Source organism: Pristis pectinata, chromosome 6, assembly GCF_009764475.1.
Source record: "Pristis pectinata isolate sPriPec2 chromosome 6, sPriPec2.1.pri, whole genome shotgun sequence".
Classification (NCBI taxonomy): Eukaryota; Metazoa; Chordata; class Chondrichthyes; order Rhinopristiformes; family Pristidae; genus Pristis; species Pristis pectinata.
The window spans coordinates 67,645,413-67,669,331 of NC_067410.1; the positions used below are offsets into that span (position 1 = coordinate 67,645,413).

The 23,919-nt window shown below is 38.9% G+C and overlaps 2 protein-coding genes across 2 annotated transcripts; both read right to left on the reverse strand.

Annotated features, from left to right (window-relative positions):
• Positions 1-2,083: 2,083 nt before the first annotated feature.
• On the reverse strand, positions 2,084-5,792 carry LOC127571800 (monocyte chemotactic protein 1B-like). Its single transcript, XM_052018511.1, has 3 exons — positions 5,723-5,792; positions 3,631-3,751; positions 2,084-3,326 (listed from the first exon to the last, which is right to left on the reverse strand). The coding sequence occupies exons 1-3, from the start codon at positions 5,781-5,783 to the stop codon at positions 3,206-3,208; spliced, it is 303 nt and encodes a 100-aa protein (XP_051874471.1). The 5' UTR covers positions 5,784-5,792; the 3' UTR covers positions 2,084-3,205.
• A 4,589-nt stretch (positions 5,793-10,381) lies between these two features.
• LOC127571976 (monocyte chemotactic protein 1B-like) lies at positions 10,382-12,907 on the reverse strand. The gene is made up of 3 exons (XM_052018768.1): positions 12,769-12,907; positions 10,941-11,061; positions 10,382-10,827 (listed from the first exon to the last, which is right to left on the reverse strand). The coding sequence occupies exons 1-3, from the start codon at positions 12,827-12,829 to the stop codon at positions 10,728-10,730; spliced, it is 282 nt and encodes a 93-aa protein (XP_051874728.1). The 5' UTR covers positions 12,830-12,907; the 3' UTR covers positions 10,382-10,727.
• Between the last annotated feature and the right edge of the window lie 11,012 nt (positions 12,908-23,919).

The following is a 23,919-nucleotide window of genomic DNA, read 5'->3' on the forward strand; positions in this document are numbered from 1 at the left end:
CAGGGTTTTATTGATTTGATTAGAATACAAAAGACATAAGTAGCCCCATGGAGCATAAACAATATGGACTGATTGGCTCTATTGGCCTGTTTTGGCTATATTTTCAGTGTAATTGTATCTATAGGGCAGATGAAACATTCAAGGCACTGCTGCTTTCTCATTCCACACATAATCATTTTTCTTGGTGGCTGCTACCGGTTAGGAGTCTGGAATGGGATCTATAATCGAAGTTTGATGAAGCCATTTGTAGCACTCCTTCAGATGAGGTCAGTTCCTGGACTTCATTTTGGGATTCCCTGTTAAGTGCTAGTCCAGCTGCTAGACAAAACATTAATGGCTAAGAACCCTTGTTGTTTGAGAGGAGGTGTTTGGTGGAGGTATGGCAGATCCTGACGTTAGAAGAGGACCTCATGTAAATTCTGGGCACCAGTAATTTAACGTTAACCAAAGATTTGAGATTTTAGGCATGTACTGCCTCATATCATCCACAGATCAATTGAACTGACAGGGAACGTAATTGGTATGAGTTTGTTGTTTGGAAAAATCTCTTGGTTAATTTGTAAAACACCTATATTGTTCCCCCGTTTGGTGTGTTTGATAATGCTGTTGTCACAGAGCCTTGATCTTGCAATATTTAGAAACCACTTTTCAGCTTGTGCTATTAGAAGATATGAGTAAATGGGGGAAGTCAGTGGAAAGACCCTTTTGTGACATTGTGGTGAAGTGTCAGTGAAAGAAACTGAAGTGTATCAGACGATAATTTTTGTGTATAAAGAGTGGCAGCCAGTTTGAAGAAAAGTACTGTAGGATAATTGAAAGATAATCATATCCATCAAAGGAGGAGACTGTGCTTTTATTTGAAGATTATGGCACAAAAAAGAGTAGTCAAAAAACAAGAAGAACTGTGCATGTTGGAAATATGAATTAAAAACAGAAAATGCTGGAACCAAAGAGAGACGTAGTCAATATTTCAGATCAATGGCCTTTGATCAAATCTAGGAAGGAGAGAGAACAAGTGTTAAGTTGCAGAGGGGATTGGGGAAGGATACAGAGGACAAAGCAAGTGTCTCTGATAGGGTGATGCCAAGGTTGCTATGGTGATAAGCAGTTGACAAAACCATTTGGTTGATATATTGTCTGAGAGACAGGGAAGGCAAAAAAAAGGACACATAAAAACTGTGAAATGCAGGTCAGAGCTGTAGGGAATACTAAGCAGATCAGACTGTATCAGTGGAGAGGGAGAAACTGAGTTAATATTACAAGCTGATACAAGCTTAGAAAACAAGATACCTGAAATTGTTGAATTTAACATTGAGTCCAGAAGGCTGCAATGTGCCCAGGTAGAAGACGAATTGCTGTTCCTCAATGTAGGGCCTTGTTGGAATAGAGCAGGAAGCCACAGACATAAATGTCAGAGTGGAAGTGTGATGGAAAACTAAAGTGACAGGCAACTGGAAGCTCAGGGTTAACCCCATTGTTCGGTATCTCCAATGTAGAGGAGCACCAAATGCAATACACTACAACGGAAAAAAAGTGCAAATGAATTTCAGTTTTATCTGAAAGGATCATTTGGATCCCTTGGTAGTGAGGAGGGAGGAGGTTAGACATCTTGCAAGTTTCAGATCCTCTCAGCAAATTTCTTCAACCACATGGAAAGGTGGTACAATGGGATAAAATGTTTCCTCATGAATGTTTATTTCTCCTCCTGTCGCTGACTACTCTTTCCTCCAAAGAGATTTTCAACAGATGAATAGAAGCAGGCAGGTAGCCTTCAAATGGGATCTTAAATATACGTCAGTGGAATTAATTATCATATAGAATCCAGTCAAATGGATCAACCAGGTACAATAGTTGAAATCATTGGTGGAGTGCAGGAATGGCAACTCCAACTGGTAACAGGATACTTAAGTAATTTTAGTTATTAACTTATTGATTAAGCTTAGGTGGGCCCACAAAATTAATAAAACCAGTGTATCCACTGTTTAGCTGTCATGGGCACTGATAATAGTATACAGAAATGATTCATTCACAAAATTATAAATGCACAATTTATTGAAACAGGAAATGGATACAGGGAAATTATAGTCAGAATAAATAATTAGATTTTGCCATCTAAGCAGAAATACCGTCTTTTTTTAAAAAAAATTTATTTACAGCGTGGGAATAGGCCCTTCCGGCCCAACGAGCCCACACCGCCCATTTTTTAAACCCAAATTAACCTAGCCGTATGTCTTTGGAATGTAGGAGGAAACCAGAGCACCCGGAAGAAACCCACGTAGTCAACGGGAGAACGTACTAACTCCTTACAGACAGCAATGGGAATCGAACCCTGATCACTACTGTGCCGCTCCATTGTGGGACATTATAAAGTATTACAAAAGTGGCATTGAACAGCAGCTTAACATTTCAGCATATTTCCATTAGCAAAGTCTGTGAGCTATTTTGCAACCAATCTTGAAAATAAATCAATTCTTTTCTGTCCACTCAGTTTAAAGGGGCCCAGCCTTCATTCAATCTGTTACTGAAAACAAAAACAGTTAACATGGCATAAATGACTTTTCCCTGTCAGTGAAGCCTTTTTAAATGGAGAAATAATAAAATATCACTGCTTTGATGTGTGTGGTCCCTTTATGCTAAGATTCTGTTTTACGTAGAACAGCATTAGTACATTATATGTAAGTAAGTAACAGTACTGTAGCGCTTTGTAAACCCCTTTGGCTAAAGTGGAAACGAGAACACATATACTTGTGAAGCTCCACACAGGCAGCATTAAGGTTCCAAGGTCTGCTATTTCAGATGGAGATCTTAGTCTTTGGGAGACTAACTCAGAAAACTTCATGTAAGTGTGTGAAAGATCTGACTCTTAATCAGTGAGAAAGTACCAATCTTACATTTGATCAACTACTATTGCACAGCACTAATAGAAGCATAGAGGTCAATCCAATTTTTAAAAATGTATTCATTTTTTGGGGACGTGCATGCCTAACTCTAATTGACCTTGCGGAAGTGGTGCTGGTGATGTGTGGAAGCAGCTCAAATGCCAAAGAGATGATCAATTTCAGATGAAGCCAGTTCACAATTTAAGGGCATTTATGCATACATTATTTCCATGTGTGAATTTTCCAAGTAAATATGTAAAATATGAGAAAGCAAAATATTAAGTAGAAAAATTATTCTTGAAAACTTCATTCATTCTACAGGTGGTTTAGTCCCAGAGAATCAGCATCATCTTCATCTTCTGTTCCTTTTCTGAGAGTTGTTTCAAAGTTGCAATCACCCGTTTATTTTTGGGATCCGAGCAGATGCGTTTGCCTGCAACTGTGAATCTGAAATGAAACAGATAAGATATACATTTAGTGCTCCAGGCATAATAATGATATAAAACTAGGTTCCAATGCTAGCCACTGAGTACAGAGACTTTAGAATGTATCTGTGCAGCAGAGTTTGCTATCCTATTGACTTGGACATCCTGGTCATTGGACCAAGACCTTGTGTCAAAGCCATGTGGTAGCTGGTGTGCAACAAATATCCCATGTTAAAAGTAATCAAACAGAGGCATATTCCACTCCTTAGTGAAAACAAGTCATCTTCGATCATGCAGGGCTGCGTCAGAAGAAGAGGAAGACTTACTTTACAGCATCAATCCTGCAATGGCCATTATTTGTCTGTATTTCATATCTTTGGATTCTGTTGATGGAGGGGACTTTCTTTGAATACTTCCTGCAACAGCTGGTCAGTATATGAGTAGGAGCTAGAAAACAGAGGTAAAAAGTTAGTCATTTACTGCCTTGGGGTAACAATGGGGAGATGTAACATGGAACATAGAACAGAGAACAGTACAGCACAGGAACAAGTGCTTCAGGCCACGATGTTGTGCTGAACTAATTAAAGTAGTAATTGAATGCCTAACTAAACTAATCTCTTCTGCCTACACAATGTCCATATCCTTCCATTCTCTGCATATTCATGTGCCTATCTCAGAGCCTCTATTGTATTTGCCTCCACCACCACCCCTGGCAGCACATTCCAGGCACCCACCATTCTCTGTGTAAAAAACTTACCCCATCTATAAACTAAGGGCAGGATGATGGAGATGTGTGTTGCTTTTTTGTATTCTGACTAAGGATAACACATAAAAGATGATTGTATCAACACAGATCAAATACCATGTGGCTCAAGTCTCAGGTTAAAATTTCCTTCCTTCACTGATAAACTGATTATCGCACTAGAAGCGCAGGAAAGATAATGTGGAGCAGCAAAATATGCCATTGCCACAATAGGAGATATTGTAGTAAGGTTCAAGTATATTACTGGAGAATAGTGATTGTTCAAACAGCAGCAAATTATCCCATTCTTGGCTGCTTGTATTTGCACTTGAAAAATGAGTTAACTTCCAATAAATTTTCATAAAATTGAATTTATGAACATTTTATTTTAATGAAGACATGTATAGGCACTTACACTGCTTTTATTTTTAATGCTATCCTATTGACTTATCATCATTAATTACAAGGTTCACAATTTGTTTTGGACTAATGTTTAATAAACAGATTTTAGAGTTAGGTAGTGCAGGTGGAGATAAAGCAGAAGAACTGATGTGCTTGGTTTTCTGTCTGGACAAAACTCACTTATGTAGATAAACATATTGGAACATCAAACACATTATGTTGGTTATAGTTGTATGTCACATGTTCCTTTAGTTGTGTTATGCACTCACGTTTAGTGATGCCTCATTCTAAAAATAATTGAAGACAGTGATAGCCATTGCTGGTTTGAGATCAATACTGAATACAAAATGCACTGGAACTTCCCCTATGTTAATTGAGCTATAGATAGAGAAAATGAACTAAATCTTTGGCAATATTCTAGTAGAGAACTCCATACCAAAATAGTCCTTGCTGAATATGTTTAGAGTGAGTGTAATATTGAAAAATGCAATGAGTTAAAACCCTCTCTAGACAATAGTAATGATTTTTAATATTAAAACTGGAAACTAAAAAATGTGCACACAATTTGTTGTAGAAAATATTTTGTTCTTGTGAAGTTCTTTTTTCTCCTGATTTATTACTCACTATGACACACAAGGAGACTATTCGACCCATTGGGTCCATGTTGGCACCTAGCATAGCAATTCTGTTAGTCCCATTCTCCCTCTTACTTTCTTGTATTTTCTCACTCATGGCCATCAATTTCCCTTACCTTCTTTTGTCATTTAACTACACTAGGGGTAATTCACAATAGCCAGGTAATCTACTACCATGTCTTTAGGATATGAGAAGAAACCAGAGCACCTGGAGGAAACCCTTGTGGTCACAGGTAAAACATGCAAACTCCACACAGAGAGTGCGTGAGGTTAGGATCAAACCCACATTAGCAGAGCTGTGAGGCAGCAACATTAACTGCTGCATTCCTGCAGCAATTCAGCAATTGTTTCAATCACAAAGACACAATTAAAAAAAGGAAACTGCCGATACAATTGAAACAGGGCTAAAAGATATTCTGGATTATTGTGAAAAAATTAAGGCTTGCTGGTTCATTTAAAATCATTTATAGGGAGATTCAATACAATGCTCTAAGTGACATTATAATAAGAATTGAAAAATAACAACCAGTTATTTAGAATTTATGAGTTGCCCTTCAAATACCACTTAAGTGACATTGTTTTGAAAGCAAACAATAAGCAGAAGTGAGAAATAAACACATTGTAAGGTATTTCACTCACCTCCTGACACAACAAAGTTGACAATGCTGAGACAAATCAACACTGCAAGAACCTGTTTCATTTTGTTGAAAATGTTTTCCTCACTGGTGGTGGTAATGTTAAAATATAAAATGTATTTGGATCGCAGCTCATATATATCCTCTCAGATGATCAACTTCCTTTGTATATTCTGTGAGGGAGGCAGTGATAGGAAGACAGGTTTGGTGCCTCTGTGGAAAATGTGATGAGACCTTCAGATTTATCAACACTTCTTATTCCTAATCTTCATGGTTCCCTTTACATTTCCATTTGCAAATATCAATGATTCAAAAAAGTAGTGACTTGGTAATTTTCTTGGTAAACTGTGGTTTACTGTGTCAACAAATCTCATTAGCGTATCTTCTTGCCTCATCTAAACCACAGAACTGACTCCAAAGAGTTAATTAGAATAAATTATGAACTTTGTTATTCATTGTAGTAGTGTGGTGATCAGGTTAAGAGAATATATTTGTTCTTTATAGAAATCTCAATTGAAGCTCACGTTATCTACTTTTGTGATATGCAGTGAAATCTTGCAGTGAAATCTCAATCAGCAATTTTTTAATTTCAAAAATAGATTTATTCATAAAAATATATACAAGAAATACAAAAAACAGTGCATGACTTTTTTTATATTCATCATGTTATCAGTTCTATACATTTGTAGTGTTAACTTTGTGGAATATAAAAAGACAACTGCGACTCCAGCTGATCCAGCCTTGCCTGGCCTGAAGTCACAATCAAGTCACAATTTACATGTCCTAACCCAAAATCAAGTTGCAAAATTACAAAAGCAAAAGTTTTGACCGGAATCTGCGAACTGATCTTATTCCAACCCGTTCAGGTAGAAGTTACAGAAAAGTGGGAAATGTCATTATCCAAAGTTGGAGGCAGGTAATCGAAAATCCCAACATAAGGCAGTTGATTCCTCTCAGTCAGTGAGCAGACAATAACAAACAGGAATGATGAGGACACAAGAGAATGTAGATGCTGGAATATGGAGCAACACACAAAACACTGGAGGAATTCAACAGCACAGGTAACTTCTATGGAGAGAAATGGACATTCGATGCTTCGGGTCAAGACCCTTCAAGTTAACGAGAGCTTTGCCACACTTGCACTGGGAGGGAATCATTCATAACTCATATTAATGAATATAAAGACATCTTTACACAGAACTTAGGCAATTTGACCCAACAGATTTTTATCACTGTCCATGTTTTAAAAGAGCCCCTTCTACTACTCTTCATCTAACTTGATAAACATATCTTTTTATTCATGTGCTTATCTGGCAAATCCATGCCAGCAACCTTAACATACTGACTTTCTGTGTTTCCTATTCAATTTATTAGTGGCCATCTTACATATAATCCCTCGATAGGTGGCACGGTAGCGTAGCAGTTAGCATGATGTTATTACAGTGTCAGCGACCCAGGTTCAATTCTGCCACTGTCTGTAAGGAGTTTGTATGTTCTCCCTGCAGGTTAAGACGCCAGGTTAGTGTACAGGTGGGCATGCTATGTTGGCGCTGGAAGAGTGGCGACACTTGTGGGCTGCCCCCAGCACATTCTCAGCAATGCAAGAAGAGGCATTTCACTGTGTGTTTTGATGTACATGTGACTAATAAATAAATATCTTATCTTATGTTCTGATTTTGATATTCAATTGATTTGTCTATGTACAAGTTTATAACTCTACAGAGAGCTATTAATTTAGGTTGTTGCAAGCAACACAACCTTTAAAGGACTGCTATTTATTTGCATTTGCTATTGTCACAAGAGCCCCAGACAATGTGAGCCTTATTCTGTAGAATTAAGTATGTTGCCTTTTGAACAATGCATATCATATTGGCAACGTGAACTGATTATGTGCAATTATGCAAATTTTTTTTTAATATTGAAAGACTGCTTTTGTTCCAAGTCTCTGGTTGCCTTTGATAAAATGGTAATGAGCTACCTACTTGAACTGTTGCTCTGCAGTGGTGAAGGAACTCCCAACATGTTGTTTGGTATGGAGTGCAGAATGTGACCCAATGATAATGAAGGAACAACAATGTAAGCTTAGACCGTTTTAGACGTTATATTTGTGATTCATTATTGAGGCTCATTGCTGACCATAATTTACACATGTTTGCTTTTCTATATTACCACACCCAGAGTGTACAGAATTGTACACAGTATCTTTAAAGAGGAAATGCACACAGTGTTCTTAAAAGGGAAATACACTAACATAGCATAACAATAACATAACATAACAGAGCAACGCTACGTGCACCATACCTACAAGTCAGGATAATACTTAGACTGGAGGGGAACTTTCAGATGGTACTGTATAATAATGACCATACATAACATGTGGTACATGAGGAGGCTACATATTGCATGGGAAGAGTTTGAAGATTGTGTGAGTTTTGATGAGAGTTGGGTATTAAGTTAAGTGGGATAAATGTCCAAACGTTCAAACTCCAGCTCCAAGTAGCTAGTATTGAAGTGTAACCTCGTTGCATTTGTTGCATAAGAATCCCCAGTTCTCTACCCCATCCTGTGGGAGAGGTGGATTCCAATTTAATAAATTTAAATCCTACCACTGTGGAATTATTTTAATTCACTTAGATATTTAACACCTTATTCACAGTTCCCCTGGTTTTGTGAAATTCGCAACTGGAACTGATCTGAGAATAAGAAGCAACTTCACAGGGGCAAGTAAAATTCAGCAAGATGTTGCACTCAACTCTCAGTGTTGCCAGCTGTTCTCTTAACAACTGCTAGGAAAGAATTTAGCCAAAATATTAAGGTGAAAAACTAAAACAGAAAATACAGGAAACAGTAAGTCAGGCAGCAGAATAATAGTTAATATTTCAGATTTGTTCTCCCTCATCAGAACTGGGAAAGGGAGAAAATGTTAGTTTTCAAAAGCAGAGGAGGTGGAGCAGGAATGGGTATGACAGAGGGAATATATCTGATAGGGTGAGACCAAATGAGTAAATGTAGCAATTTGGATCAGATTAAGCTTCTTAGTCTATGTAACATGTTGCTAATACCAAGGCTGCGGGATATGCCCAGAAGTCCAAATACACTAATAGAAAAAGAGACACTGAGCTAAAATGATGCCAAGCAGAACTGGCTTGTTCTGATATAGACAGAAAGAAAGAATTGGTTATTTAAAGTTGGAGAATTCAATATTGTGCCCTCAGCCCTGTGATGTGTCCAGATGGTTAATGAAATGTTTCTCAATCTTGCATTGAGTGTTGTAGTAACAGAGCAGGAGGCCACATGCAGAAAGGTCGGAGTGAGGGCCTCACAGCATCAGAGACCCGGGTTCAATCACAACTTCATGTGCTGTTTGTGTGGAGTTTGCATGTTCCTTCTGTGATGCATGGGTTTCCCCTGGGTACCTGTTTTCCACCACATCCCAAAGACATGCAAGTTGTCAGGTCTATTGGCCACAGTAAATTGCCCTGTTTGTAGGTGAATGATAGAATCTGGAAGGAGCTTATGGGAATGTGAGGAGAATAGTTTACAAGGAAAATTAGTGAGGAATGAGATTGCTCTATGATTTAATGGCTCAACATGACCTCCTTCTACATCACAATGAAATACAAGATTTCAAAAAACGAACATAATTTTAAATTGCTAATAACAAAGCACCAGCCAAACACCATATTCTCAAAATATTAAAGTTCCAGGGCATCTGTGCTATTATATTTTTAAGTCTCAGTGTCACACTGTATCTCTTATGGATCTGAAAGTTCTTGGTTTCAGTCTTGAGTCTGTGATTACTGATTCAGGAGGCACAGGGTGTGATAATTGGCCTCACCACACAGGGTCTTCAAGAGGCAAGATCAAACAAGGCTTCTTCTGTGGAACTATAGTCCTGCATAAATCACAACTTCATCACATTTCAGTCAAATAAAGCATGGAGGTGCAGGAGTGTACTCATATGATGAAACACACTGCTGTGAGAATGCTAGAGAGACTAAAGTGTCCAACTAATTCAACTGATATGTAATATTGCAATTTATGTCAGTGATCATGAATTATAATTATTAAGGATTTCTTTGAAGGGAAAATTAATTATTTAATTCTGGCACTTTAACTTGGAAAGATGCTTCAGTATTGCCTCTGCCTCAACGTCTGGCAATCACTTATGATTCTGCAGCGATTTTGACAGATGGGATCAAATCTGGAGTAAAACATTGCAATAAATGTTCCCTCTTCCTCCCATGTCCTGCATTTCCTTCCACCAGTGAGATGTTCAAACAGATGAGAGCAAACAGCCAGATTGTTTTCCATGAATTTTCATCTAAGTTCTCTTTCAATACAACTGTTCAATTATCACACTGAATCCAGGCACAATGACTTGACTGAGAACAATAGCGGAAATAATTAGTGAGGTGCAAGTATTACAAATCAAGCTGGTAGTAAAGTAATGCAATTATTTTTGTTTATTTATCAACTTATTTTCTTAGCTTAAATGAAGTCATAAAAATTCATAGCTTTGTTACAGATAAACATTATAATAGAATACAAAAACAATTATAAACTATTTCTTTGAAAAATAAAAGTATGTGGACAGATAAAACAAAGGAAATAAATAATAGAACTGATCACTCTTCTTACTAGATTTATGAGTCATTATAAAATACATTTTTAAAAGATTAACACTAAACAATAGCTTAAAATTTCAGCATTGTTTTCATATGAATTATAGTGCAATTGCTGTGGGGTTATTGTGTATCCTGATTTAAAAAGAAACCTTTCTTTTTCCTTGCTCGTCATTTTAAAGGGATGCTGCCTTCATTCATCCTGTTACCGAAGTGAGAAAATTTAACTTGTCAATTTGAAGCTTGCGTGCATTTAAAAATAATACCTTTCCAAGGAAAATTATGTAAAAAGTGGAGAAGCAGAGAAAAATGATTGTTGAAAGTGTCTTCTGCCGTGTAGATATTTCAAGCATCTGCTTTGCTCACAGGGAATTGATGTCATCTTTATTCTCTCTGCTTCCTTTTGGATAGACTTTTCATACGCTCTTTTACCTGCTCATTATTTGGTTTTGCGCAGACCCTTCTGCCTGTTACCTTGATGAATCTAAAAAGCATTAGAAAAGAATCAGATTAGATATGTCAACTCTATCTGACCTAGGCTCCTATTATTGACATACAAAGTTACTGACTGGAGGCAGCCCAAGTCTAAGTACTTACATCACAGCATTTTTATTGCAACGACCATCTTTTATCTGAAGTTTGTAATCCTGGATTTTATCCAATTTGGGAATGATCTTTGAGTATCTATTGCAACAGTTGCTCAGTACTCTAGTAGGGGCTGAAAAAAATCAAAATGAAAAGGATTGTGAGTCATTTTTTGAAGGACAGGAAGAGAAAAAATTGGGGCATTATAACTGAAGGGCAGAAGATAATTTTTTTCTGTGGTTGACTGTATGGATCCCATGCAAAGTAATAGTAAATACTGTGAATGCTAGAAATCTGAAATAAATAGAGAATTCTGCAAATATTCAGCAGACCAGTCAGTATCTATAGGAAAAATAGAGTTAATGTTTCAAGTTAATGCATTTCTGATAAAAGATCATTGTTCTGAAGTGTTAACTTTGTTTCCATCTTCACAGATTTTCCCTGACTTGCTGAGCATTTCCAGATTTACTATGTTATGTTAGAAATATTTGTGTGAACTCAATGCATGTAGTAGTGAGCAAAAAGTCTGCAGAACACAATTTCTCCATTTTAGTGCAAATCAGACCATCGCATTCAGACCACAGCCTCGCTGATGTGGCATAACAAAAATGTCATTTTAACGAGACTGAGGCATTTGTTGGATGTGAAGTGGCAAGCTTATTCAGGAGTGATGTATGATGCACCCAACAGCTCTATACAGATTATGGATATCTGAAGATTGCTATCTGGGCCATTTCCAATATTAAATATTCTTCACAAAATTAATTTAATAGAGAGATTGTTACTTTAATGAGCGCATATGTGGATACTTATAGAGCACTAATTCAATTTTAAGTTGACTTGATCATATTTATACATTCATCTGTCTTACATTTAACTCTAAAAGCTGTTTTTTAAAGCTGGATTATGCTCAGCTTTAAAGAACAACATTTAGAGTTAAATGCAAGACAGATGGAAGTAAAAGGTGAACTGTGATCTCTGCATTATGGTTATAATTCAGCTTGTCAAGGTAGGATAACACTGGAACACTGGAAATTTTAATGTTACTTATATCAGTACACCAATATTCCTTTAATTGTGTCTTGCACTAGACATTGGTGGCTCTTCAGTCAAGGAGCTGCTAAAGATTGCAATAACCATACTGAATGCAAAATGCACCAGAATCTGACAGCCCAGGACCAGACTGGTGTTGTTAGTTACTCTAGATGCATTAATTACTTTAGGTGCAGTGATATTTCAGGAGAAATTCTATGTCAAGGTGGTTCTTGTGGGTTATGCTGGTTTAGAATTTGTGTACTGAAATACACAATGAGGTGCTGCAACCACACTAACCATCTCTAGATAATAGCAATTACTTGTTTACATCTTCTAGTAACTGGTGACTGAGTATTTTAAGATACATACTTTATCCCCATCAGTTATCTCTATCTCATGAATTAGTTAGTGCTTCAATCAAAGAAACTCAATTAAAAAAGTGAAACAGAACTAAACATACCCAAATTAAAAACAAAAAATTCTAGAAATACTCAGTAGGTCAGACAGTACCTGTGGAGAGAGAAACAAAGTTAATGCTTCATGCCAATGACCCTTCCTTCCAGCATTTTTGTTTTTAGTTCAGATTTCCAGCATTTTTTATTACTTTCTGCAAGATATCCTATAACTATTGGGAAAAAGTGGATTTGGGAGTTCACAGAGCAATCTTCTAAAGCTTGTTTATATGTTCAGTACAATCCTCGAAATGGAATTTTACGATATCTGAAATATGTTAACCAGCAGCTTTCAAATCCCAGTCTGACAGACACTGCTATGTAATAAACAGATACAATATAATTTCACTCACCTCCTGAACTAGTCAAGGTGAAGACACCAAGACAAATCAGTACCACAAGAACTTGTTTCATTCTGACAAAGGATTTTCTCACCGGTGGCACTGAGGGTAAAATTTAAAATGTACTTGAACTGCAGCTCGTATATCTCAGATGATCAGCTTCCTTTCTATGTGCTGTGAGGGGAGGTGATAATGGGGAGGTGGGTTTATTGAGCACCTATGGAAACTCTAATAAGGTGACCAGATCTGATCACAACTTCTGCTTCTATTTTTAGCATGTTCCTTTACATTTCTGCTTGCTTGAATGAACTATTCACAGAAGACACTAACTTCATGCCCTGCGTTGAACAGCATTTATGTTTTTCTCAGTTTACATTCTGCTTCAGTTTCTATTGATATCCAATTTTCCTTTATTGTACTCAGAGAAGTTGATTATCCCTGCTTAGTTTTACTCCTTAGTGTTTAGCAGCTTACCATAACAACATATTTCTTTAACACCTCTCATGCCTCAAAAGCTGCCTCCAGAGATCTATGTGCAATAATCTGATAAAGCTTTCTTATCATTGCAAATGAATGATAATACAGTTATTCTTTGTTGGTTGATCCGATAACAAGTGTGAAAAATCATAGAATGCATAGACATGCTGGTTATTTTTGTTTCAACTGACATATGAAGAAGGACTTTTAAAGAAGGTGTGTGGATACCCTTGGTGTATGGAATGTAAAATGTTGTCAGATGACTGAGACTTCAGCAGACCTAGCCTTGTCTTGACTGAAGTCACAATGAGGGTGGACAATTGATGTATGCTGACCCAGACTAAGTTGAAGCCTAATGTAAACACAGAGATCTAAGCCCCAAACGAACCTAATATAAAATTGTGAACATGTGCGTAGAACATAGAACAGAGAACACTACAGTACAGTACAGGCCCTTCGGTCCACAATGTTGTGCCGACATTTTATCCTGCTCTAAGATCTATCTAATTCTTCCCTCCCACATAGGCCCCTATCTTTTCTATCATTCATGTGTCTAGGAGTCTCTTAAATGTCCCTAATGTATCTGCCCCCACAACCTTTACCGGCAGTGCGTTCCATGCACCCACCACTTTCTGTGTAAAAAACTTACCCCTGACATCCCCCTTATAACTTCCTCCAATCACCTTCAAATTATGTCCCCTCATGTTAGCCATTGTTGCCCTGGGAAAAAGTCTCTGACTGTCCACTCGATCTATGCCTCTTATCATCTTTTACACCTCTATCAAGTCACCTCTCATCGTCCTTCTTTCCAAAGAAAAAAGCCCCAGCTCACTCAACCTATCATCATAAGACATGTTCTCCAATGCAGGCAACATCCTGGTAAATCTCCTCTGCACCGTCTCTAAAGCTTCCACATCCTTCCTATAATGAGGTGACCAGAACTGAACACAATACTCCAAGTGTGGTCTGACCAGAGTTCTTTAAAGCTGCAACGTCACCTTGCGGCTCTTGAACCCAATACCCTGACTAATGAAGGCCAACACTCCATATGCCTTCTTAACAACCCTATTGACCTGCGTGGCAACTTTGAGGGATCTATGGACGTGGACTCCAAGATCCCTCTGTTCCTCCACAGTGCTAAGAGTCCTGCCATTAACCTTGTATTCTACCTTTGAATTCAATCTCTGAAGTGTATCACTTCACACTTATCCAGGTTGAACTCCATCTGCCACTTCTCAGCCCAGCTCTGCATTCTATCAATGTCCTGTTGTAATCTGCAGCAACCTTCCACACTATCCACAACACCACCAACCTTTGTATCATCAGCAAACTTACTAACCCACCCTTCCACATCCTCATCCAAGTCATTTATAAAAATCACAAAGAGCAGAGGTTCCAGAACAGATCCCTGCAGAACACCACTGGTCACCAACCTCCAGGCAGAATACACTTCATCTACCACCACCCTCTGTCTTCTATAGGCGAGCCAATTCTGAATCCACACAGCCAAGTTTCCCTGGATCCCATGCCTCCTGATTTTCTGAATAAGACTTCCATGAGGAACCTTATTAAATGCCATGTACACCACATCCACTGCTCTACCTTCATCAATGTGCTTTGTCACATCCTCAAAGAATTCAATCAGGCTCGTGAGGCATGACCTGCCTCTCACAAAGCCGTGCTGACTGTCCCCAATCGGCCTATGCTTCTCTAAATGCCCATAAATCCTGTCTCTAAGAATCTTCTCCAGTACTTTGTCCGCCACTGAAGTAAGACTCACGGGTCTATAATTCCCAGGGTTATCCCTACTTCCTTTCTTAAACAAAGGAACAACATTTACCACCCTCCAGTCATCTGGCCTTACTTCTGTGGCCAGTGAGGACGCAAAGATCGTCGCCAAAGTCGCAGCAATCTCTTCCCTAGTTTCGCATAATAACCTTGGATATATCCCGTCCGGCCCCGGTGACTTATCTATCCTAATGTTTTTCAATAGTTCCAGCACATCCTCTTTCCTCACATCGACATGCCCGAGTGTATCAGTCTGATCAGTGCAGGTGGAAGTTATAGGAAAAGCAGGAAAAACATGACCAGGTGATAGTCAAGCATTGAAAAATCCTGACATGATGCATCCCATTAGTCCAGTGAGCAGATAATAGTAGGAATAATTTAAAAATAATTGCTCCAGGACAGAATCACTTTTTATCCTTATCTATGAATACACAGGGAAAACATTACATTGAATTGAATGGAATTCACAACAAAGATACAGGCCATGCAATCCAATAAATCCCTACCAGTGTTCACATGAACCTGCTGCCATCCTTCTTCATTCTATCCCACCAGCAGAAGCTTCTGTTCCCTCCTCTCTCTCCTGTTTATTGTGATTCCCATGAATATACTTGTGCTGGTCTCCTCAACATTCTATATTCTCACCACTCTCAAACTGAAAATATTTCACCTGAATCTCTTGCTGGGTCCATTACTTGGCCACCTTATATTTCTTCTCCTAGCTACTAATTCATATTTCAAGTGGAGAATGATGCGATTAGAACTATTCGACTATTGAAGGATGGTTTGGGTGCTACAGGATACCATCTTTCTAATTGTATGGAAAGCTATAATTAGGGAGTCTTTGAAATTTGCAGTATATGTTTGTTTACTGTTGTAACAGGAACCATAGTCAATGTGCTAGACAATTATGCGTCAGAATTGGATGTGGTGATTTTTGAGCACTGAATATTCCAATAGAAACTAAACAGACTTTCTGCATTTATACAAGACAAGATTTTAAAAATATTTGTTTATTCTGTGTTGTCATTGCTAAAATTGGATTTGCACGGTTGCAACTTCCATTAATGCTACATTAAGTCATTTTGCAAACAGTTCTGGATGTCCTTATGCCAGCCATTAACTTAGTACACCCATTCTGGTGTGAGATTTTCTAGTGCACTTGTGTTTCCTAGCATCCAGTTCACCCAATAGCAGTGCAATACCCAAATTAAATCAACAGTGAAGTTTTCAACCACATTCGTCAAAAAAAAGATGAGCGTTGTTTTCTCCCTGAAGAAACAACTTTTACTAATACCAGTTGGTCTGAACAATTGCTTTTCAAGAGACCAACCACAAGCAACCAGCATTCATTGACAGGTTGTTATGCAGACTGTAGTTCCTCACTGAAAACTGTGAGCTCATGTCAAGTGCAACCTCAACCTCAAGTCTGAGAATACTCCATTTCTGACACGAGGTCATCAACTTGAAACATTAACTTTATTTCTCTCTCCACAGCCTGGCTGTTGTGTATTTCCAGCACTTTCTGTTTTTATTTCAGAGGTCACACTAGCTCTCCGCTTCCAAGGCCCAGAATTATTCTCTCCTACAGCTGCTAATAGATGTCACTTTCTTCTCATTGCTGCACTAGGGAGGCCATTGATTCTCTCTGCAGAGATTGCTGCACCTTTGGTGATGATCTTTGCACCACTCTGAGCATGAAATTGGCTGTGTCCCATGGCCATGTTTGGTTCTGAGTCCTTGCAGTCAGCAGCAGCATCAGGGCACAGAGTAAGGTATCAGTGAACTGCAGTTATCAGTTCACAGAAGCCTCTATCTGTACCAGGAGTAGACAGAAATGAAGCCTTTTTTCAGAACACAGAAAAAGAAAAGACATTGAACATTTAAAAATATGCTAAGGAGACACTTTAAATCAGAGGTCATAAGTCTCAATCTTTAGATCTAATTTCCGTGAATAAGTAATTAATTGATGCAACATACGTTAATCACATGAGCAAAATGTGATAGGGAACTTACATCAGCTTTTGAGTGAATCCTGGCAGGATGGGCCCAATCCAATTTTCTAATGGCAGTATTTCAACAAGAAATTGTTGAAAACACTTAAAAATATCCAAAAACAATTGCATCTTTTGAAGGGTCTTTGACCTGAACTATTAATTCTATTTCTCTTTCCACAGATGCTGCCTGACCAGCTGAGAGTTTCCAGCACTTTATTATTGCATCATATGTCCCATTCATATATAGAAATCACAAGCAAATAGTTTAGTTCCAATCCAATTTCTCGGCTATTGCCTAAGATGCACCTTGAATTCAACTCAGATGCTGAATACCTTCGTGGCAAGCACCCCTGATTTGCAAATATTGAGGAGCTCATGATATGACACACTTACAAAAACTTGCAGTGAGGAGCACTGAAGGATATTTAGGAGCAGGATCCTAAGTATGAGCATTATTCACTGAGACCATAAGAACACTTAGTAATCTCCTCTTGGCTCAATGGAATATATAGGCAGCAGCTGCAAATGGCTATCATTTCACTTGATTAACAAATACATACAGTAGCTTTTTGTCTCATTTAAAATTTTAGACAAATCTACAAAGTAGTCTGCTTGGCAGTCTATTTAATTCCAGACCTAACTTCATTGTTTTCTATCAAGCACTCAGCTTATGACTCAAGGGTTAAACATGAGCAGAACCTGCAGTGTGTTAATTTGAATGGCTCAGCATGACTTGCACCAAAGGAACTTTACTGGAACAAGATATTTGGTCGCAAGGGAAACTTACTAACAGTGAATCATAGTGTACTTTAACCACCACTAGTGGCTCTTAGTTTTTACGCTGCTCCATGTGGGTTTGGAAACCTTACCACTACACCACAGTGCTTCTCCTGTGGCTACTACTTGGCTGTAGGAAAGGTGACTGTGTTCTTGTCCCTGAGATGTCCTCTCAGTATGTCCATGATGAACTTATGCCTTTAAGGGCAAGGTCCAGTCTGTGAGGTTCGAACTCGTACCCAGAGTACTGGGTGCCATAGTTGGCACACTACCTGAGATTCAGCGGATGGAGGAAGGATTCTAACATCCTAAGAAGAGACTTGGATCTCACTTCTCACAATCCCACTGGACTCTCACGGTACTGGGTAGAAAAGAGTGTTGCCCAGGTTGCACAATTCTTATCATTTCCTCCAGAAACCTGCGAAGGCCAGCGAATAGTCCATGCAACACTGCTGCCTGCTACCTTATAGCAGCACCAATTACCAAGCTGCTCTCCCTGGGAATTAGCTGACTGCTGCTTCAGCGAGGAGAGCTCCAGAGGACTGGATTGGGGCATCAATACCTGATCCCTCTGCTGCCATGTTTCCTCAACATCACCATTGGCTGGTGAGGAAGAACACATCACACTCAAGGCGGAAGAAAGATTCTCCTGACTTTACACCTGACTGGACTCTCCACACTCCTCAGGTATCAGCTGCTTGTCTAAGAGAGAGCAGCTGTGAGAAATTCAACCAGTAGCAGTTGCTATTTCAAAGGAATAGGTGTTACATGACAGAGGCTAACAACTCTGTTTCTCAATCAATGTTAACAAATCTCACAACTTTTAAGAGCCTTTTTAAACAGTGTTAGTAGCAAATTCTTCATGCTAAATAAAATGGTAGATTATTTTCTTAAGCCAGAACAGTGTGTCTGATGAAAGATAGACTGCTAGAACAGAAGCAACCCCAAGCAATCCTAAGAAGAACCAGAAGCAGAAAAAAATGTAGGAAGACATCCAGAGGCAGTTAAAGTAGGGCAGGCGCACTGATACCAAAACCCTACTACTCCTGAAAGTCAGAGACACAGTGAGGATGAAGCTTACATCCTGACATGGCATAAGCCAGTGATGTTTCAAATCAGACCTCACCTAAGATCATATGAGGTCACAAAGAGGACAATGTCCTTTTTCGGAGGAACAGGTGCCATGTCTGGAAGATCACCAAAGAAGAAGAATGCACCAGTCACCCTTCAAAGGGAGAACAACATGGCTTAAAAACTAAAACCTAATGCAAACAGATCTAGAAGGATCATCAGTCAACCTAAATACTGGAAGGACTTCGGGCCACCGTTATTCCCACAGAGACTTGTCAGTTATTTTGGATGCTTGTTTTTCCCTCTATGCCTTTCCTTATTAAAGGAATGCTGTAACATATGTGACTGCAAACTGCCCTACTTTATGTGACTGCAAACTGCCCTACTTTAACTGCCTCTGGATGTCTTCCTACATTTTTTTCTGCTTCTGGTTCTTCTTAGGATTGCTTGGGGTTGCTTCTGTTCTAGCAGTCTATCTTTCATCAGACACACTGTTCTGGCTTAAGAAAATAATCTACCATTTTATTTAGCATGAAGAATTTGCTACTAACACTGTTTAAAAAGGCTCTTAAAAGTTGTGAGATTTGTTAACATTGATTGAGAAACAGAGTTGTTAGCCTCTGTCATGTAACACCTATTCCTTAGCTGCAAACAATAATTGTTGCTTTAAAGGTGTCACCTCTTTCAGAATTATATTGGGAAGACAACTTGTTTCTGTATTGCAATGGTGTTTTAGTGTGGAATGCTATATACTGTATGCATTCTGTTTAGAATAAAGTCACAATAAAAATTGAAAGAGCATGCTTCCAGTAGCGGCAGAGTCTAGGACCGGGGGCACAGCCTCAGAATAAAAGGACATCCCTTTAGAACAGAGATGAGGAGGAATTTGTTTAGCCAGAGGGTATGAATCTGTGGAATTCGTTGCCACAGCCAGCTGTGGAGGCCAAGTCATTGGGTGTATTTAAAGCGGAGATTGATATGTTCTTGATTAGTAAGGGCGTCAAAGTTTTATGGGGGGAAGGCAAGAGAATATGGTTGAGAGGGAAAAGTATCCATGATTGAATGGCAAACCAGGCTCGATGGGCCGAATGGCCTAATTTTGCTCCTACATCTTATGATCTTACGGAAAATTGAAGAACTGCAGATGCTGGAAATCTGAACCAAAAGCAGAAAATGCAGGAGGTACTCAGCAGGTCAGGCAGCATCTGTAGGCAAAGAAACAGATTCAATGACTTCTATCAGGAGTAGACATGTTTTTCTCAATTTTCCAGTTCTGATGAAGGGTCATTGACCTGACAGTTTCTTTCAAGTATTTCCTGTTTACATTTCATGAATAGAAAAACTTAGTTGTTACCTTACACCATTGATGATTTCCAGTGTCAGTAAAGTGATTGTGGGAAGTTATTGACAGGTGCAAAAACGAATTAACTTTGTAATGAGATGTTGGCATTTTCAACCAGGTGTCAGAAACACAAGTGAAAAGAGGTTTCACTTCTGTTAAACCAAACTCTGGTCAGAGCATACAAAGGCAAAACACCACAGATCCTGGACACCTGAAATAAAAACAAAAAATCCTGAAAATATTCAGCAGGTCAGATAGTATCTGTGGAAAGAAAAACTGAGTTAATGTTTTAAGTCAATGATCTTTCATCAGAATGGGGAATAGTTGGAGATAAGCATGCTTTCAGGTACAAAAAAAATGGGAGGAGAGGATGTTAGCAAAAGGAAAATCAATGATATGATGAAAAACAAGAGAGATTAAATGACAAGTAAAAGATGGTGTAAGGTAGCAAAAGAGTAAGGATGCAGATTGGACATGATCTCATTGCGTGGCAGAACAGGCTGGAGGAATTCAATGATTTATTCCTGGTCCTATGCTATAATGCTATTTTTACAATATCTATACTATTACGTCATCTAAACTTTTTCCAATGCACTGAGGGTGAAACCAGAAGAGGTCTCCTTATTTCAGCAAACACTGATTCTCCAGCAGTTGTCATTGGATGATCCTCAGAATAATGCCATGAAAATGCTTTGAGAGATGTTCTGTATCATATTTAAATATAGTTAATTTCTTTCAGTATAATTGACTGTACTACTAAGGAGAAAATATGACTGCCCACTCCCCAACAGATGTTGAACTGAATTCCTTTGGCTTTATTTAATATTAGGTAATGCATTTAATCACCAATTAGATAGAAAAACCACAGACATTTACAGTGGAGAATGAAAGACGGTGATGCATCAAAGGGAAAGATATATTAGTGTGTGGTGAGACCACCCTGAGTGTATAAGTAAGACACAGCCCATGGAAAAATAGCACCATTACTGTGTACTGTACCAGTAAACTGAGTAAGACAGGTGGTGGAGGGTGGAGGTGTCAGGGGTAAGGATGAGATGGGGAGTTGGAGGACAGGTTCCTGTGATTTCCTCTGGCCTTCTTCAAAATTAAGTGATTCATGCAAATATGTCCATCAGTCTACTGTGTCTCTGTTCTCCTGAATTCATTCTCAGTTAACCAAAGCCTGCATTGATTTTGCTAGTTTTGATATTCAGATCTCTGGTGCCATGTGTGGATATAAAAGCAATGACTCCTGATGTAACTGCTATTTGCACTTCTCCAGCTGGTACAAAATATTGTTGTTTCCTTTTTTTTAACAATTTCAAATCAATGCTTATGTTATGTCACTGCCTACAAATCAGAGCCCACAACATCTGTTTTTCAATGTGCAAACTGCACACATAAACCATTTTGTATACGTTTTAATGTGATAGCAGCCATTTGAGGTTGAAGTCTGCTCATCGAAATTTTACTGGACACTTCCAGGTGTGATTCATGTTGGTGTGGCTGTTGTTTATCTGATGTCATTTATAAGCTAGCAAGGAGAATGTGGGGAGAACTTAAAAACTGAGACTAATGTAGGATTAGTGTAAACGGGGATTGATGGTCACCATGGACTCGGTGGGCTGAAAGGCCTATTTTCCTGCTGTATGCATGATTCTATGAGGAGAGGTGAGCCCCAGCAGGGCATTGATCTATTGTTGCCTGCACCTGCCTGTCTGAGTTTCTAATGCTGTACATATTTGTTGCATCAATGTGGGTCTCACAGTGCTATTTGCAGGCTTTCAAAATCATACACTGCACAGATCTGCTATGATCCAAGACTAACTAATGTGCCCATGCCTTGTGGTGATGTGGAGGCACCAGGCACAATCTGTGAGGAAGAACACAGGTAGGTGATGTGTCCAACTCTCTCCCACCATGTTTTCCTTCACCTCCATGTCTGTCATTTATGCTACTGTATGATGGCTGCCAAGGAGAGGGTGCCGAGACCTGCTTCTCATAGATTTATCTGCAAAACCACAGCAACTGCAACTTCTGCAAGCAGCTACCATAGGGAGCCCAACAGATTGTACTTTTATGCATAACTTGGAGTGAAAATAAAATTCTTAGAGACAAATTTTTTCCCTGTTTTACAATGTTTTTGGGAGCCCTCTAAATGAGTGTTGGCACTAAAATCAGAAGTCAATTAACATACCAACTTAGAGTGAAGTCCAGTTTCCAGCCACTTATGAAAAACACGATGATGCTGGAGGAACTCAGCAGGCCAGGCAGCATCCGTGGAGAAAAGCAGGTGGTCAACATTTCGGGTCAGGACCTTCCTTCGGGAAAAGCATGTAATTTTAACACCTAGGCCTAGAAATTTTTTTGGACAATCCCAAATGAAATGGTGCTGTGCTATTGAAAAATGCTATTGAAAAGAAGCAAGGGAAATGCAAGGAAAGGGGGACATATTATTCTCACTGCTTGTGTCCCATGCCTCAAGTTACCCCATACCACAAGTTATTCCATGCCACCACAGGCACAGGCTCAGTGTTCAGCCTGAGTTCAATATGTATCTCTACTGTGCATGATTTTGAAAGACTACACCAGCAATGATGTAATACATTTTGCATGCATTTCCATTTGCCTCAGTGCCTGTTGAAAAATTTATCTCCTCATTTTATGGTGAAAGTTTCATACTCATAAACTGATTTTCTAGTGCAAAACTTCCTCAAATGGTAATGGATCACACAAAATTCATCTGAAATTTTCATCCCCGCTGGTCTTTAAAATGACAGTTCGTACTTAATCACAGAACAAACAGCTTTTACTAATCCCGCTTCCCCTGAAACGATGCTACTTAAAGGACCAAAACTTAAGCTGCATTCTTTGTCCTCACTGAGAGCTATAAGCCCCATGCCTTTAAATGTACCCTTAACTGCTTTGTCCATGCAAGCCAGAGTATTTGTCACTCTCACCTTCTTAGCCTTAACATCATTCGAGGCAGTTGCTAATGATCTCTTCTGTATCTCACAGTTTGCTGCTCACTGTTGTATTAAGAGATTTCATCTACAATTCCCTGCCCCTATAAGAGCAGGAAGAGTGGGTATTTGACTGCATCGCAGGTTTCCCCAAAGTGAAAGCATTCAAATACCACACATATCGTTATAGGGACCTCCCTGGCAACCTCCTACCAAACATGCCTGGCTCTATTCTCAGAGTGTCTCCCTTGCACAAAGAACAGGTCCTTCTGACTCCCCAGGATCATCATCCTACCCCCTCTTTGGAGTATTCATCCATTCATGAGCAGTGCTCCTCAGTAGCTGGAAGAGGTTTGCTTGTGTTATGGTAAGTCCCATTAAAGGTTGGTGTCAAACATTGCAGCTGCTGTGCATAAGAACTTATAACCTGTCAATAAAGAATGGCAGGTTGAAAATGACAGTGTCAGCCTTAGTGATGTTACGTAGGAAAACAGGGCAAAGCTGCTCTGTGACCTCACAAAGAACAGTAGAGTGATCCACAACACTGTTTTAATATCAAAAAAATGTCGAACAAATCCAGGCCCAAGCCTCCTCGAGCACACTCATCAACTTATTTCGCATTTTTTTTTATTATACACACCTTCATCCTTTTAAGTTAATCAAATTTGACTTATGTAACTGTGCTGTAATAAGTGATTCAATGCAATTCCATATTTTCACTGGAATTTATCCCACAGCAGGTATTTAA

Bases quoted from the DNA above. Each gene is read 5' to 3' on its own strand.
- LOC127571800 (XM_052018511.1), bottom strand. From the start codon at position 5,783: ATGAAACAGGTTCTTGCAGTGTTGATTTGTCTCAGCATTGTCAACTTT. The intron at 3,752-5,722 runs GTGAGTGAAATA...TCTGTTTTCTAG, and splicing joins CAACTTTGTTGTGTCAGGAG to CTCCTACTCATATACTGACC. The intron at 3,327-3,630 runs GTAAGTCTTCCT...GTTTCATTTCAG, and splicing joins TGCAGGATTGATGCTGTAAA to ATTCACAGTTGCAGGCAAAC.
- LOC127571976 (XM_052018768.1), bottom strand. From the start codon at position 12,829: ATGAAACAAGTTCTTGTGGTACTGATTTGTCTTGGTGTCTTCACCTTG. The intron at 11,062-12,768 runs GTGAGTGAAATT...GATTTTTTTCAG, and splicing joins CACCTTGACTAGTTCAGGAG to CCCCTACTAGAGTACTGAGC. The intron at 10,828-10,940 runs GTAAGTACTTAG...AATGCTTTTTAG, and splicing joins TGCAATAAAAATGCTGTGAT to ATTCATCAAGGTAACAGGCA.